The sequence below is a fragment of the Dipteris shenzhenensis genome, chromosome 3, assembly GCF_047967505.1.
Source record: "Dipteris shenzhenensis isolate YYH24624 ecotype China chromosome 3, Dip_SZ_1.0, whole genome shotgun sequence".
Classification (NCBI taxonomy): domain Eukaryota; kingdom Viridiplantae; phylum Streptophyta; class Polypodiopsida; order Gleicheniales; family Dipteridaceae; genus Dipteris; species Dipteris shenzhenensis.
In genome coordinates this window covers 3,645,146-3,663,177 of record NC_141598.1, presented here as the reverse complement: position 1 = coordinate 3,663,177, position 18,032 = coordinate 3,645,146, and the positions used below count along the sequence as shown (strand labels likewise).

The 18,032-nt window shown below is 43.6% G+C and overlaps 1 protein-coding gene across 1 annotated transcript in view; it reads left to right on the top strand.

Annotated features, from left to right (window-relative positions):
- The first annotated feature begins 3,075 nt into the window (after positions 1-3,075).
- LOC147903240 (ubiquitin interaction motif-containing protein) overlaps positions 3,076-18,032 on the top strand; it is a 115,632-nt gene continuing 100,675 nt past the window's right edge. The window contains exons 1-3 of the mRNA XM_087373008.1: positions 3,076-3,993; positions 4,086-4,164; positions 5,126-5,304. Coding sequence (XP_087229134.1) covers positions 3,479-3,993; positions 4,086-4,164; positions 5,126-5,304 — 773 coding nt within the window. The 5' untranslated portion in view covers positions 3,076-3,478. The remainder of the gene's footprint in view (positions 3,994-4,085; positions 4,165-5,125; positions 5,305-18,032) is intronic.

The following is an 18,032-nucleotide window of genomic DNA, read 5'->3' as shown; positions in this document are numbered from 1 at the left end:
TGATATGTCCCATATTTCACTATAACTTTGCCCTCAAATGCAAATCTAGTACAATTTTTTGATAGGTTTGTAATCAGTGGAAGCACATCAATCTATTCTACCAGCCCATTCCAAGGGGCGAATTGATGTCTCAATGAAAGCCTCAACCATTTTGAGCTTTTGGCCCACTTTTTTAGATTGCACTGTCTTTATCAGTGCTGGAAATGCCTAAATAGCTTGAGCAATTCAACTAAAGGATTGATGGACTTTTAAGTCAATGAAAAGAATAGACATGAAGCATGGAACAAAATATAGCCTAACCTTCTCATCTTCACAATCCTTCCCTTGCTTATGGAGCAAGATTGAGCGCATTCCTAAGGCCAGAATGGATAGAAGCTTTTTCACTCTACTGGATCTAAAGAAATGTTTCTCATATGTAATCGAAGAGTTGGAAGCTAACTTGGAAACCAATTTTCCACACTCAAAACTAGTAAATGTTGGAGCATCAACACCAAATGCTTTGCTGGAGTTTGGTTTGTCCGACTGTAGAGCATCAACAGTTCGCTGTAAGCTCTTTGATGTAGTATTTTGAAATAAGGTTCGATATAAGTCATTGAAATTAAAATTCGTTTAGATACTCGAAGCAAAAAGATTTGAATTTAATGTATGGATTACCATAGATAAGATCCATGCGCCTCACATCCTCATTAACAAAGCTAAGATTTTCTATTGCGAGGAAGTTCTCATGCTTTTGGGGATCCATAAGCATGCAATTGCAACAGTTTTCTTTTGAAGAGCAGGCATATGTAGAGATTCTTATCTTTCCCCCCCTCTTTTAGATTGTTCAAGTCAAGATTTTAGTCAGATAATGGCAGAATACTATCACAAGTTTTTATATGTTTATCGCAAAATGCATATTAACATAAAAATGACATTCATTCGAAGCGATTTCCTAAGGTGTCAAATGTGAAGCAATGCAATTCCTTACTAGAATTTAAGAATGAAACAAGCTTGCTATTTTGTTTCACCTATCTATCATCAATATCCCATTCAAAAAGTCAGTATGGTTGTGACCGTTCAGAGGTAGATCCTATAAGTGGTACATTTGACCATCTTATGTGATGACATTGTTTGTTGTATTGCTCCACTTCTTCAAAACTAGAAAAACAAATTACTTTATAACCAAATGAGATGAAGTTCTGATTATTTAATCAACACATCGAATGAAATTCCAATCACTTGATTGGCACGTGAAGAGAACAAACTAAAGATTTCCACAACAAAAGTAATGCTACCATGGACTGTCAGATATATTATCACACTTAGTCTAGATCGAATGTCCGAATCCACATGCATGCCAGTCGTTTATCCAGTAAGCATCACGAATGGAATATGAGATAGAATATTAGAACCTACACAACACAGATGCACCAAAGCTTGTTTCGCGTAGCTTATTGTGCTTAGCTAAACCAGCTCGAGGCTCATGATGCACGAAGGTTAGTAGTCCAAAGCTTTGTCATGCCTACACAAGATCTCCACTTTCAAATCAGGAGACAAAGCCCAACATTAAAGGGAAACCTTACAAAATAGCACCCATAGCTTAGAGTTTCTTGGAATAGAAGCTATCAAATCGAAGCTCTCAGATCATGAGTTTTTTCTATATAGAACAATTTGCACTTCAAGGAGCACCGAAATGAAGCTCACGTAGACTAAGTTTGTGTACCATAATTAAGCATGCGACCTTTTCAAAGAACAAGAATGATGAATGTAATCTGGACGCAACACATGTGGACTGTTATGAGTCAAAGCAAATCTGATCCGAGCTCTCAATCTCCAAGAGTTAGTGATCTTTCCAAAGAACAAGAACGACAAATGTAATCGAGACGCTACACATGCACACTATTTCCTCTTGAAACAAGTCCGATCCACGCTCTCACAAACTACACCATTGCTACCGGATCACTAGACCTCTACTAAAAAGCGAAGTTACACAAAGGAAAGACTTGGAATGGATAGGCAAAAATCTACAACACTAAACCATCGGGAACAGAGTTAAACATGTGCAATCGGTGTAGAAATCTTCAACTAAACCACTGGCAACAGAGTCGAAGGTGTGCAATCAGTGTAGAAACTGCCCATTCTTTCATCCAAGAGAAGCAAACGACATAGGTTCATGGGGATGACAAAGCTATTACACCAGATTGTAGACCACAAAAGCACTTTAAATCCGCTCAAAGATTGAATACCTCAGAAACACAACCAATGGAGCCTGTAAGGATTGAGTAAAGCTTTTCTGCATTTTTAAAAAGGCAAATAGTTTATTAAAGTCATAAAAGGAAAGTGTCTAGTCAACAGCTTAGCCATTCTTAACTCCCCCTACGAAGTTTCCTGATTTGAATGAAGAATTGAAGTTCAAAAGCCCATCAGAAGACCTTTAGAAGAGAGCGGTCGGAGCATGGATATCAAAGTGCTCGCATGACGCAAGGCTATCAATGAACATGGGATCCTATTCCACAACAGAGAAGCTCCGCTTTTTCAAGCAATAATAAACTAGAGAGTTGTCGAGAACAGAGAACACATACTTCTCATCGAAAGCTCGGCCATGCATTGTGACTACCAACAATATAATAATCAGAGAGTTTGTGGAAAACACATAAGCAATGCACCCAATCCCAAGCTCAGCCATGCGTTGTGCTACCAGCAAAGGAGAGCATGTCACAAGCAGACAAGTTGCAGTAGAGCACTTCGAATAATATAACACCCCACAGTCGGAAGAGTCGTAGCAGAGCACTATGACAATATATCGAGAGAGTCTCTTGAAAGGAAACAAACAAAGAGTCCATTGGTTGATCAAAAGCTTAACCATGCACCACCCCTATTGCACGATGCCTACCAAGAATACAAGAGTACCCCGCAAGCGAAAGAGTTGTAATAGAGGAGCAATAACTCTCTATGAGGCAAAAAACTCAAGTGTCCTCACAAAGCCTAGCCTTCGCACCTCAACATGTCCTTCCAATAAAACCCAAATGCCCATGAGATCCAATAAATCCCCCAAACGACAGCTTCGAGAGCTTGAGGTTAAAAGTATGGACTACAAAAGGGAATCTTGCGATTTGCCAACCTTAATGCGAGGCGCTAAAAGGGTTGCAAAAAGGTCCTTCCCACACCCTTTTCTTCTTCGCGTCTGTCTGTTGCTTGCATCTCCCTGTTCTCCAAAGTTGCTGCTGCTGACGATGGGGATGCACGTGCCAAGAACTTGCTCGAACGGACTTTCTGCATTCTCACCCCGCTCCATGTAGCTTCAATTTGATCGCCGATCTTTCCAATCGCAGGCTTTCTTTTTGTCATCATCGTCGTCCTCAGCTTGCCGATCGTAGTCTCTCCCGATGATGATCCGCCGATGAACACCTCGATGCCTTCGTAGGTCGGAAAATTTAAAATGTGATGCTCTGGTTGATAGACCCGTCAGAATCGCACCCTCAGCCCTAGCTTACTCTCAATGGGGGAGCCGGATGACGAAGAGCTCCAGAAAGCTTTTCGCATGAGCTTGCAGCCTGCGCCTGAAGCGAAGAGAAGCAAGCCTGGGGATAGCCCAGCCACCCCCTCCTCTGTCGAGTCCAGTTCCCCCTCTGTCGAGGGTGCAGAAGCCCAAGCTAGGAGGATGCAGCGTGAACTTCGAGCGGCTGCTGCAGAGCAAAGGATGTTAGCAGCTCACAAGGATCCGTCCTTCTTGAGCCCCATTCGGCAGCAAACCTCCTCACCTGACAAAATGTCGAGAACCCCGCTTTTTTCTACATCGCTGCAAGCTCTACCGTCAGGCTTATGTGATTCTACGGGGAAGGCTGCCGGGGCTTCACAACAGGTCCATGGCGACAGAATTGGCAGAGCCAGAAAGAGATTAGGGGATGCTAGTCAACAGTTACCCATCCATGTCGCACAGCAGCTATTCACCATGGTCTTCGGCGCTACTGTATCTAGAGAGGTCCTTGCACAGTGGTGTAACCAGGGGTTCAGGTACTGCCACAATGCAACGCCTTTTATGGTTAATGGCCACGATGTTAAGTTTTGATACTCAGTTCTTCTAACAATCGATCGCCAATCTACAGGTTTAGTCCAGACGAAGAGACATCTCTCGGGCTTGTGCAACGAGAAGGTGGGCCTTGCGGCGTTCTTGCACCTTTGCAGGTGCTTCCTCTCGTTTCTTTTGACATCCCTACAGTAAATAAGCTGATGGATTTAGCAGCTTGGAGCTTGTAATGAGAGGAGCTTACCCATATTCGCCAGCGTGTTTCTGGACATGGCATAAATAATGACGGTCATTCGGATATAGCATTAATGGTGGTCTTGTGCGCACATTGGGCACAGATCAGGTGATTAGGGATGCAATTCATGCTATACATTTCTGGTTCAGGGTGTAAAATATGGACATTTTTGGAGTTGACATTGCACATGCTTTGTTGATGTTTATAATGCTGAGTTTGAGAAACCATGGTTTGTTGATGTTTATAATACTGAGTTTGAGAAACATACTTCTTATGGCTTTAGTCGTGAACTTTAAGATTTTAGGCAAAGCTACTGTACCGAGTTTCATTCTTTCAATCAGCTGTTGTTCTGGATTCTTATTGGGAGTTTGTCTCATCCTTGTGCTTTTAGCTGACGCACATGGGCATTGGGATCAAGAGGTTAGCGTCTAAGTAGGGCCAATCTGGCTTAACAATAGAGAAGTACATGTGCCTATGGTTGTTAATGCTTGAGTGGGCATATTCATGAGTCCATTAGGATCATGAGGTTAGCGTTTAATTAGGGCCAATCTGGCAATGTGCCTATGGTTGTGGATGCTCGAGTGGGCATATCAGTGTTTATGTACCTTCACCTTCTTTGGGGTTCGGGGCATGTTTCCGAGGTTTGCAAGGTGAAGTTTATGGTTTGAAGTATTGGTGATTGATTTTCAGCAAGATCACAGGTTTTGTGAATGTCAATGCTGCGAATATCCGGAGTTTTTTTTGTCGAACATAGGTGTAGAAAGCACAGTTTGGGAGGGTTATCGTACAATTCTTTATGAAGTACACAACAATTTTATGCATATGCTGAATATTTTTCAACCTCTTGTGTCGGTATAACATACTAATCTTAGTGCACTTTGCAGGCCTTGGTCCTCAAATATCTCCTCTTTGTGCACCAAGGAGCTACTGATGGTTCCTCTTATAAAGACAAGGGGAGTGCAAGTAGTACTGGATTGATACGTCTCTTTGAGAGGCCTCCAGCCCTATCTCGCAGTGAGGTCCTTAATCCCATGCTTGTCTTTTCGGAGGCACAAAGAACAAGGTATGGATCATCTTTTGATTTATTAAAGGAAATGATGTCTTTATTAAGATGTTTTGGATTTGTGAGTGAGATTTAGCGACTGATATGGATTGATTGGTGTGGTTATGAGATGTGATTGTACAAGATCGTTAGGTGAGAAACCTCAACTTTTTGGATAAGCCATGTTTGGTTTCTGGGGGAGAGTGTTGAGCTTCTATTGCCTCTTGTGAAGCACTCTCGGTTAATTATTTTCCAGGAGATGCAAGGAGGGTACGGGAAGAGGCAAAGAGAAGAGAAGAGTCATGGAAGGGGGGAGAAGTAGAAGTAGAATTTGTTAGCATCCTCGGGGGGCCAAAAATGACCCATGGGACCCGTCTCAATACAATGTAAAAAGAGTCTCCCCAAGGAGAGGGGCCAAGAGTCTATGAGTTCCTGATGAGAAGTAAAAAGACGAGTGACAAAAGATCCCAAAGCTGCCGGAGAGGCAGTGGAGAGAATTGATGTCAAGTGAGCGGAGTGCTCTAGTATCTGCTGGTAGTCCTCCCTAATATGTGCATAACGGGGGCAGTGTAGAGCTACATGTGCCTCCGTCTCAACTGTTTGCATGTCACAAAGGGTACAGACTCTAGCATGTCTGGGCTGGTGTATCCAAGCTCCTTGCTCAACGGCATGTATGAGATCTGGTACGGAACCTGGCTATGTTCCTGCGATATAGAAGGGGGATAGGTGTGCTAATATAAGGCTGAGCATGTGTCTCTATGGACATGTATGTAGACCAACATGTGGGATTTATGTTGTCTTGATAATATTCCAGCTTTACCCTCTTTTCACTCGTTAGCTAGTGATTCTGCAAAGTGCTCAGTAAAGATAGTTGAAAATTTTGCATGTTGACCTTTGCAGGCGGCATGGTCAAATATGCTTCCACTTTCCATCTGCTGAACCATTTTCTTATGTTGGTTGCCCATCCTGTGCAGGCGATCTTACTTTTGTAGTTCTTTTGAAGCTTTGTGCTGGCCTTCCATGCTTTATGAGGCAGCCTATCAGGTTGCATTTGCTGTACCTCCATTAGGTATTGCATAACTCTGATCAATGCATGAAATTCAATCGGTCTCCTTCCCGTTTCCAACAGAAGTACTGAGTATGGAGTAGTGGGTTGCCTTAAGAAAGCTTTTTGCATTTTCTCAATATCATTCCATGTAGAGGCTGAAATGTTGCCTCCCCATACTTTCACTCCATATAATACTGTCTGCACTACATATGCATTAAACAATACATTTTGAATTTTCTAGTTCTTGGTGTCGATGTGCTTGCAATCATTAGGTTGAGGTAATCCGAAACTGGCCTACTCCTAAGAATGTTCATGATGTCCGCTCTTTTCTCGGATTGGCAAACTTCTACCATACAAAGGTCTATCAGTTTTCCGAAATCGTAGCTCCTATGTCAAAATTATTGAAAAGTACAACAGTTTTTCAATGGCTTCCTGAAACAGAGTATAGTTTCCAACAACTCAAGCAAGCACTCACTACCACACCAGTTATGGCTATTGCTGACCCAAACCTTCCATTTCAGGTCATGACCGACGCTTCCGACATCGCTACAGGAGCAGTCTCGATGCAAGAAGGCAGAGTTATTACTTTTGACAGCCATAAACATTCCGATATCCAAACCCGATACCTTGTTTATGATAAGGAGTTTCTTGCCGTTGTACATGCTTATCGCTCTTGGAAACATTATCTCATGGGAGCCGACTCGGTGGTCAAGATAGACCATCACTCTCAAAAGTATATCTTTACTCAGCTAGTCATGAACGCTCGACAAGCACGCTGGGTTGAGTTTTTGGCTAACTTTCACATGACCATTGAGTACATTCGAGGACTACGCAATGTAGTTGCAGATACTCTCAGCAGGGTAACTCTAGCATCAGCTATGGTAATCTCTACATTATCTGCGGATGTTCTGAATTCATTCAAAGGGAAGTATTTCAATGATAAAGACTTCGGCACAGCAGTATAAGTTCTTTCAAAAGATCAACCTTCGACTTCCGAACAGAAGATTTTCTCATCCTATTCTTATACGGACGACCTTTTGTATTATCAAGATCGCATTTGTGTACCACATGACAAGGATGTTCGACGTCTTTTGTTAAAAGAGCATCATGTAGTTCCTTATGCTGCCCATCTAGGCATCAACAAGACTTATAGGTTACCCAGTGCAACATACTACTGGCCTTAGATGAAAAGCGGCGTCATCAAAATGGTTACGTCTTGCTTATCTTGTCAAAAGAAGTGCACATGCTCCGGACATCGCCAAACTCTTCATACAACACATCTTTCGATAACATGGATTGCCGAATAATATCGTATCCGACAGAGATCCTAAGTTTACCAGTCACTTTTGGATTTCACTGTTCGAATCTTTGGGTACAACTTTACTGTTTAGTTCAGCCTACCACCCAGAATCAGATGGTCAGACTGAAAGAGTCAACCAAATTCTGGAAGAAATGCTTCGACATTATATTCAGTCACGCCTAGCAGCTTGGGAAGAGTATCTACTACTCCTTGAGTTTGCTTATAATAACTCTTTCCATAGTGCCATTATCGTGACTCTATTCCAAGTAGCTTATGGAGACACTCCGATTGTACCAGCGAATTTTGTACTTCAACATCGAGTGGCCCTAGCTGATCAACTGGTTGAAGAAATGCAAGACATTCTACTCCAAGTCAGGGATCATATGCAAAAAGCGTAAGAGCGATATCAACGGTCTGCCAACAAATATAGACGACACGTGGAATTTGACACTGGTGACATGGTGCTATTATTTGTAGCCCCACATCGCTATAAGATGGTTAAGTCTGTGTTTCCTAAGTTGCGACCAAGATACTATGGACCTTTCCGGATCGTCAAGAAAAATTCACCTTTAAGTTACAAATTGGAATTACCACCATCATGGGGTCAAATCCATCCGACATTTCATATTTCTTAGCTAAAGACGTACATTCCAGGCGTGAAGCAGTTCCTACTGCAGGTGATTATGTCCCAGAAATCGAAGACGATTATGTTCTCCTTATTCTGGGGGGTCGAGGAGAAAAAGGGGAGATGGGGTGTAGAGAGAGGTAGAGAGATGGTGGAGTGGAGGGTGATGGAGATGGGCGGTGGAGGAGGTGGGGGATAGAGAGAGGTAGAGAGATGGTGGAGTGGAGGGTGATGGAGATGGGGGGTGGAGGAGATGGGGGTTGGTGGAGGAGATGGGACGTGGAGGGGGGGGGAGAAGGGGAGACGGGGTGTAGAGAGAGGTAGAGAGATGGTGGAGGGGAAAAAAGATGGTTACCTTGAGTGGGGGAGATGGGGGATGGACAAAAAAAGTGGAGGTGGTGGGGAGGAAGATGATGGGAGGTGGAGATGGAGATGGAAGGGGGGGGTGATGGACAAAGTGGTGGTGGAGGGGGGGTTGACGGAAAAATTGGTGGTGGTGGTGGTGGAAATGGTGGACGGAAATTGGAGGACGGAAAATATAGATAGACGAAAAATATGAAGGCTTAACGGAATTTGGAGAAGGAAGTGGCTAGCAAAAGTGTGGGTAAAGAAATGAGAGGGGTTGGTGTTGCTTTTATAGGATGTGGGGGGATTAAGGGTTAATTCCCGATCGAGAAAATGGACCAGCTGTGTAAGCGGACCAAAGCCATGCCGCTCCTGAAAGGGGCAGTGATACTGTCCCCTAATCTCATAATAGATTGGGTAGACACATAGAAAGGGCTCTTGTCTCGACCTCGCCCATCGTGCATAGTTTGTAGATCCCATGTTCTCTGGGTTGCCTGTAGCATTCCTAGCCTCATTCCCTAGCTAATGTGATGAAACTCGCAACTCTGATGGCAATCCTCAGTGCATGTGAGTCTCTCGTATCCTTGAGATATTGAGGTTTGATGACGAGACAGTACTCCGAGACCTTAAGAAGTGGTCGTGGTAGAATTGGATCTTAGTGGGGAAATCTTGGTCTCCCCCTCAAGAAAGAAAGAAAGAAAGTCTATTAATGTCCACTGGAGACCAAAATGTCTATGGGACAGCAAGAAACCCTCTAGTACATCTACTTTAGGGAGGGCACATGGCAGCTCCCAAGGAGTGCAAAAAGCAACCCATATTATTTAGAGTACCTACATGATATTCTGGAAGAGTAAACAGTCATACATCAGTTTAAGACTGAGAGTCTTTTGGTTTTGATTTAAACTCTCTGATTAGTGCTACGCCTTTATGGTAAACTGCCCATTTTCCATCCTTTCTGGCAGCCCTGACTTTAGCTAATTCAGTTGCCTTAATCTTGAGTTGAGCTTGTGTAAGCTTTTCTGCTATCCATACTTTGGTGCCCCTCAAGTTGTAAGATTGTCGAAGAAGCTTGATCCGCATATCTTTTGACTTTAGTGTAAGGATTGCATGACCTCTATAGTGCAAAATAGAAGCTGTCCTGGAGTCGTCATCATCCTTGCTCATCATCATTCACCCATTCAATGTTGGGCAAGCTTGCTTTTATCTTTGTCAATATTTCACTATATGTGCCTCCTCTTTGTACCAATCTTCTGGGAGTCCCCCTATTCTAATCTTCAGCGCATTATCCCATCTAGCTTTGTGTTCTTTAATCTATGCTATCAGACTTACTTGCTTTGTTGTCCACTTCCACAATCACTTCCTTCTTAGCAGTTTGCACTTCAGTGTGAACAAGATCTTTGACTGTAGAGACTAGCTGCGGGGTAGGGGGGGGGATCCTTACAAGATTTTACAGCCTCATCAATTACTGCCTGCTTACCAAGCCCTTCAAGAATGTGAAGTCGGGCCTTTACTTCTGCCAGCTCCAATTGTAGCTCTCTCACTGCCTGCTGCAGATAAAAAATCTGATCCTGTTGCCCGAGGATGGGTCGTTTTGAGCCTTCTTGTTGGTAATTCTGTGCATATGGAGAGGGTGTCATGGCTGCAACTGTAGAGTACCGAGTCCTGATGGATGTTGAAGGAGTTGAGGGAGTTGAGGGGAACTTGGAGGAGAGGGTAGGCCGGTTCATAATTGGTTATATGTTGAACCCCTAGCTAAACCTAACCCCCCAGGTTGGGATGGGGGTTTAGCCCAACTCGGGGTTAGGGAGGATGAGGACTAGGTATGGACGGGAGGTATGGAGAGGTGTTGACGGGGGGAGGTACGGAGGTTCGACTCCGAGCTGTGGTACAGACGACGAAGGACGAAGGTACAGATGGAGCGTTGTGGTACTAACGACAAAGGTACGGACGGGTTGTATGGTACGTAGAGGCTAAGCGCGGCTGTACGGAGGAGGTATGGACGGGCTGTACGAGAGAGAGAGAGAGAGAGAGAGAGAGAGAGAGAGAGAGAGAGAGAGAGGCGGAAAGGCTGAGCGGGTGAAGGAGGGCTGAGGCGAAGAGGTTGAGCGGAGAGGAGGCGGAGCAGGTGAGGGGTGGCTGAGGTGGAGAGGCTGAGAGAGAGAGAGAGAGAGAGAGAGAGAGAGAGAGAGAGAGAGAGAGAGAGAGAGAGAGAATACAAAGACAATACAAGCTAGAGAGAGAGAGAGAGAGAAAGTCTATTAACGTCCACTAGAGACCAAAGGGTCTATGGGACAGCAAGAAACCCTCTAGTACATTTGCTTTAGGGAGGGCACATGGCAGCTCCCAAGGAGTGCAAAAAACCACCCCCATTATTTAGGATACCTACATGATAGTTTGTAAGAGTAAATAGCCATACATTAGTTTAAGATTGAGTGTCTTTTGGTTTTGATTTGAACTCTCTGATTAGTGCTACGCCTTCACAGTAAACTGCCCATTTTCCATCCTTTTTTGCAGCCCTGACTTTAGCTAATTCAGTTGCCTTAATCTTAAGTTGAGCTGTGTAAGCTCCTCTGCTATCCATAGTTTGGTGCCCTTCAACTTGTAAGATTGTCGAAGAAGCTTGAGAGAGAGAGAGAGAGAGAGAGAGAGAGAGAGAGAGAGAGAGAGATGTGTTAACATCCGCAGGAGACCTCGCGGGCCTATGGAACAAAGTGCACAAAAAGAAGACTCATAGCAGTCTCAATGAGTTGGGGCAAATGGCGCGTTAGGGCCCTTCCTGATTACTAATCTATGTTGCTCTATTGAGTTTACGAGCTCTAGCAAAAACACAATCAATCAAATACAAATTGAATCAAATCAATCTCGGAGTTGGGACTCAGAAGCTGAAGCCCAGCATAGTGGTGGCTCTCTCGTGAGCTGTGAAGATATCTTTTATTTGCTTTAGTTGAGCTGCCTCACACTGTGGCGGGGGACGTGGTCTCCTTGATCTTTGAACCCTTGGGGCTATGTTCAGAGTGATCCCTCATCTCTGTTGGTCCCCTCTTGAGGAAAGCTGTGATAGGTCGGACCTTAATAGAATGTGCTCTCGGCACTCTCTGTCTCACGCGTGGTCTCTGTGTCATTGTTTACTGATTAGGCTGCCCTCATATCATCCTCCTCTACTCCGTCGTGTCTTGGAGCTGATTGAAGTATATAGAAGTTTGTGACGTGTCGTCGTGCTTGGTCAGCCTCTATATCCTTAGGTTGGTCTAGCCGCCTCCTATTGCTCTCGGATCTATCGTAGTACTGTTTCCCTGTGCTGGTGCATTTCTATGAGATAGAGCCCAATGCAGACATGGTCATGGAAATGGATCAGTCATGAGAGTGGACCGAAGTCACTTCCCTCCAGGTCGAGACAATGGTAGCATCCCCGGATCTCATAGTAGGCTGGTCAAGCACAAAGAAAATGCTCCTATGTCTCAATCGCCCCTAATGTGCATAGCATGCACATCCGCTGCTCTCTGGGTATACATGCAGCTCTCCCCGCCTCAATCCTCAGCTAATGGGACGAAACTCGCATCTGTTCAATGCAATCCTCAATGCATGTAGACTCTTGTCCTTGAGATACTGGGGTCTGATGATGAATCTCTCCTCCAATATTCTCAGGAAGTGGATGTGGTAGAACTAGATCTTGGTGGGGAGCTCCTGGTCCCCCCCGGTCCGAGGTGTATGGAGCTGGAGGAGATCTAACCATATGACACGGTTGATCTCATCTCCGACTCAGGAGATGCGTCCATGCTGTACTGAAAGGGGGGAAGTCTCTCCTCTAGATACCGTGCCTGGCAAGCCATGTGGATATACGCGCATATCATGTGTTTGCCCCGCTCTTTGCTAGTCGTCTGGATGACTCCATGGTCAGCCTCGGACGTCTCCAGTGAGGTAAGTCCCAAACTTTGTGGATGAATGTCACTGTTTGAAAGGTGGCATAAACCTGGAGAGGTGTCATGGCGAACTTTGCTTGTACTATCTCATGTGGGACTAAGGGCTTACTCTGAATCATCCTGGACCCCATAATCACGTGTAACTCTGTCCTCAGGAGATCACATCCCTTGAAGGATGGTGCTACATAGCGGTCCGCTGCACTAGTGTGTTGAAAAGCCAGCCCTTGGGGGGGAGGGGAGGGGGGTGAGAGAGAGAGAGAGAGAGAGAGAGAGAGAGAGTTAAAAGTTTGAAACACCAAAGGGTCTATAAGATTAAAAAACCAGTCGGGCGCACTTAAGTGTCGAAAAGCCAGCCCTTCGTAGAGAGAGAGAGAGAGAGAGAGAGAGAGATTATTAAACTTTCGAAACACGAAAGGGTCTATGAGATTAAAACCAGATACGGGCATCTACATCGAAGACAAGTGTAACATGAGCATAGAAACATTAGTACATAAAAATGTATGAGGCCATGCGGAAAATGGAAGTTGTGGATTGTCATCATTGTGATTGGCATCATTGTGATGGTCCTCTAGATGCTAGCAGAGGAGTCAAGCCCGCGGGAGATCCTTGTGCTGTGTGAGGCAGTGGTGGCATAAAACCTGTGATGGAGTGTTGGTGACGATAAATGTGCTGTGGTCTCATAGTTTTGGCCCTGCATTGGACAAGTGCAGTGCGTCGGACATAGAGACCATTTGATCAAGGCACTTAAACGAAATTAGGGTGCACAACGAGATTCAACTCAGAGTGTGATCACTGCGTTCTTCCAGGCAGGTAGCTCGAACCGACAAGCCCCACGGAGACAATAGAGCCGAGACCTAGAGCAAGAGACACGACAGACCCGCCAGCGCGGTCGATACACAGATCAGGCTTGGGGATCTTCCCTCCATGCTCACTAGAATAGGGACACGGCCAACTATTGTGACAATAAGTACACATGGCATCTGGAAGTAAAGGGCTTCACCAATTCAATCTCTTGCCGATTACATAGATTGAAGATGCGACCCTTTTTAGGTATGCTCTCAGCCCGCGCACTCTCAATGCTTAGTCATTGGGACGAGCCACAAACTGCATGATCGATATCCTCAAAGAATGGGGGAAGATCTGTGTATAGCTTGGCGGGTCGATGAAGCCGTTCTTGGATATTTGTAAGCAAGGTTTGTGTAGAAGCTTGTGAAGCTCACTAGGGGCTAACGAGGTCCTGAATTTGTGTAGCTGTAAGAGATCCTCTTGGATATTATGGTTAACCTTGTGGTAGGTGAGCAGACCAGAAGGGGCCTCAATGCTAGAGTAAAAGGGGACAATTTGTCCATACGAAGTTGGGGGGAGGCTCCTTTCTCATATGACGAGTAGTACCCGACCAAGAGACCACATAGGATAGGTCCTACGCATGTAAACCATCTATGTGGATGTGTGTACTAACACCTCTGATTGCCCTCAGTTGGTAAATTCATGGACGAAGATCGAGGAACTATAATCTCTTACTCGGTAGAGGTATGTAATCTCTTGAAATGTTGCTTCAAGCTGCAGTAGAGATGCCCCAAACTCAGCTAGAACTATTTGATGTGGGACCGATGACTTACTGTGGATCATCCTTGACAATAAGAGAACCTAGAGCCTCTCTACTAGGGCCCAATTTGCCTCTAATAGGTGAGGCCCCCAACAAGGACTGCCATACAAGCCCATAGGGCGGACCAAGGGGCTGTCTCCTTTCTCTTGTATTGACTCAAAATACCCTGTACATCAATCACAAAATTCGGGATCAATGCAAGATTTCTTCAGAGAAAATAATCCTCTTCATCATCATCAACTTCAGCCATCATATTAATTCCTTAAGCCACCAAAGGTTGAACACTTTAAGGTGCACTTTTCTTTGGCACCATAAAAATCTTGAACTTCTTTAGTACCCTTCCTTATTGTGACCCTATCGTCTCCCCAATCTTGCTTAATCTTGGCTGCTCTAAACCATGGTCTTTCTAGTAACATGGAGTATCCCACATCTTGAAAATCGGGCCAAAGCAAAGAATGCCAAGTATGTGTGGGATGCGACTGCCTTCACCGGTAGTATGTCTAGCATGAATTGTTCACTGTGCATGGTTGCTTGGGATGTGTTGAAGATCATGACCTTGGTTTCTCTAAGGTTGACCTTCAAATCACGTGCCTTGCAAACGGTATGTAGTGCATCCAAGTGTTGCTAGAGGCTCTCCGTGTTAGAATTATTATTATATTCTAGCAGTGACCAATGTAATGTAATAAGTAGGTTAGGGGCACTTTTCCCTCATTTGAGGTTTTTTCCCCTAACCATAGTTAGTTCACTAACTACGGTTAGTGAAGGATAAGGTTTTGTCACTTAGACAAAACGTTTCCCTCTTGTTGTACTACTTCACTTAATCTATTGCAATCTGACGTTTAGCTCTCTCACTCTCTGCTTCTCACATTTGGTATCAGAGCCACTACTTCTTCCAGCCCTGCTCCTAGATTCTTGCCCAGCTCCTAGCTCCTTGCCCGCAAGCTCCTCCTGCTCGTCGTCCGTACAACCAATTGTACGTGCACTGTACAGTTATCCATCCGTACAATGTACATACTTCCATATTGCGGGTGTCACTTCGTCCGTACTGCCCCGTACCAGCCTGTGGTGCAACATTCGTTTGTACACTTTAAAGTCCGCCGGTCATGCAAGACATCTATGGCAGCTTGGGAAATACTAGAGAGTATGTTTGCAGCAAGACATAATGCTAGGGTTTCCTTTCTGAAGCGAGAACTTTCCTATACACATATGGAGGAGGGAGATTCCATGAATTCTCACCTCACAAAGCTTCAGGACCTCAGGGAACAATTGCTGAATATTAATGAAGTCATTCCGGATTCAGAGATGATCACCACCACTTTGAACTCTCTTCTTGAGTCTACTTTATTGCAGTTGTTTGTGAGACTACTTTGACGGATGTCTCTAAATGGCTAAGCTACTGCTTCAAAGCCATGTTGCCTAGTGTCCATGAACTTTGGAGGGACTTGTTAAAAGAGGTAGATGTCCTACTGTAAATTTTTTTAATTTCTCTCGAAGCATTCAGGAAAAAGAGTCTCCTATTCTCCTTCAAACCTATGATTTTATGACGCTTTACACAGTGATTGAGCTGGAAGACCTGAAGTTTAGAATAGAAAAGCTAGTGGCTGAAGTTTTCAATCTGAGATTTGACAAAGATAGATGCAAAGTGCTAAAAGTTGAGAAAACAGCCTTATGCTTTGACTTCTTGTGGCCAAAAAATAAAGATCATGATATAGGCTCTAAAAAGAAAAGATACACAATGGTAGTAAGTGTGGAAGATGTTTGCTCTTGGATAGATTTTCTTTTAGATAATCTTTACATCACAATAGGTGATTCTTTGTTTCAACAAATTATAGGAATCCCCATGGGCACTAATTGTGCCGTCTTTTTAGCAAACTTTTATCTTTTCACTTATGAATTTGAGTTTATGCAACGTCTTATTTCTATCAATACCTGCCCTATCATTTTACATAAACTTAGCGAAGTTAGGCGTTTTATAGATGATTTATTTGTACTCGATGTTCCTAACTTTTAAGACTTTATGTACAAAGACACTAGTGCTTTTGGGGAAGGAATCTATCCTCGTGACTCTTGTGAACTGAACTGCACTTCAAGAGGGGATTCTTGTGTTTTCTTAGATCTTAGAATTTCTCAATCTACCATAGGATTAGAGGTTGATATATACGATAAACGTGAACAACCTGAATATAGTGGTTAACACATTATAAAAATGCCTCACATTGACTCAAACATTTCTGATTTGGCAAAATATGGAGTCATTTCTTCCTAGTTCCATAGATTTTCCCACCTTTGTACAACCAAGGAGTCTTTTATCACTCAATGTAGTAATTTGATCACTTTACTATTACACAAGAGGTATAATCCAAGGAAAATAATGAAAAAAGTACGCACAATCTTAGATATGAAGTCTTTTATCTATGGTGTATCGGCCTTAGGTATGTTTAGAGTGATTGAACATAAGCTGAAAACAAAAAGCGGGGAGCTGAATAGCCCATTTTCTTTTTAGTTTCAAAAAAGAGTTTGCTTGTGCTTTCTAAGTTAGAAATGTATTTTTGACTCTTTGTAGGAAACAATACATAAGTGTAAAGGACCATTTAGCTTTTAAATAAGAGTGAGAGTGAGAGTGAGAGTGAGAGTGAGAGTGAGAGTGAGAGTGAGAGAGAGAGAGAGCGATATTTATTTTTTGGAAGATTTTGTTTCTTGACTTGCTTGTTTATTTTTGCTTAGTCACTTGCTTCCTTTCTTCTTTATTTCTTGTTTTCTTTCTCTTTTGTTTATTTGACGTATTTTAGTAAGCACTGGGTTTGCCCAATAGACTCCGCGGGTCTTTAGAAACCCAGTATAGCTGCTTATGCTTGGGCACTGATGACGACATAAGTGTTGCTTTGCTTGCTAAGTATGTCTTCCTTTTGTTTTTCTTAAAAGTTTTTGTTTACCTCTTTTTTCTTCTCTTTAATATTCTCTTTTATTCTCTGTATAGATTTTTGATCTTTAGAACAACAAAAAAATTTGTATGATTGGACTTATTCTAGTCTTACAAAGGTATATCTCTTCCTAAGTCCTATCTCGGTTTCCACACCTCGCTGAATTTGTCATTGAGGGGGGGCAGCAATCCTCTCTCCTTCACGAGTTGGTAGGACTTCTGTTGTAGGAGGAACAAACTCGCAGAAATATGGCAACCTGGGCTGGCGAGCATGCTATGCTCTCCAAGTTCAAGCCCAAGGGTAAAGGGCAGCAAAAGCCACATGCCAATCAGCCCACACATAAGCATAAAGCTGATTTTGGACAGCCTTCTTATAAGGCAAAGGGTGATACAAATAAGCATAAAAAGAGGGGCATCTGTCATTATTGCAAGAAGCCAGGTCATTATATTGGATTGCAAGAAGCGCATAGCCAAAGAGAAGAAAAGGGATTCCGGTATGGTTGTGTCAAATGCATCAGTTCCACATTCTCATGATGGAGGAGATGGGTCCCATTAGGACACTTGCTTTTGGGGGTTATCTCTATTTTGTTACATTCATAGATGACTTTACCAACTACACTTGGGTCTATGGTCTCAAGGCAAAATCAGAAGTGTTAATGCATTTCAAACACCTTGTGGCGATGGTTGATTATGAGATAGGATTCAAAGTGCAGACACTTCGAATAGATCGAGGGGGGGAGTATATGTCTCATGAATTTGAGACATTTTTGAAAGACAAAGGCATCATGCATCAGCTTACAGTGAGGCTTACACCTTAACAGAATGGTTGAGAATGAGACAAGACTCAAAATGCAGACACTTCGAACAGATCGAGGGGGGGAGTATCTGTCTCATGAATTTGAGACATTTTTGAAAACAAAAGCATCATGCATCAGCTTACAATGAGGCTTACACCTCAACAAAATGGCAAAGCTGAGCGGAAGAA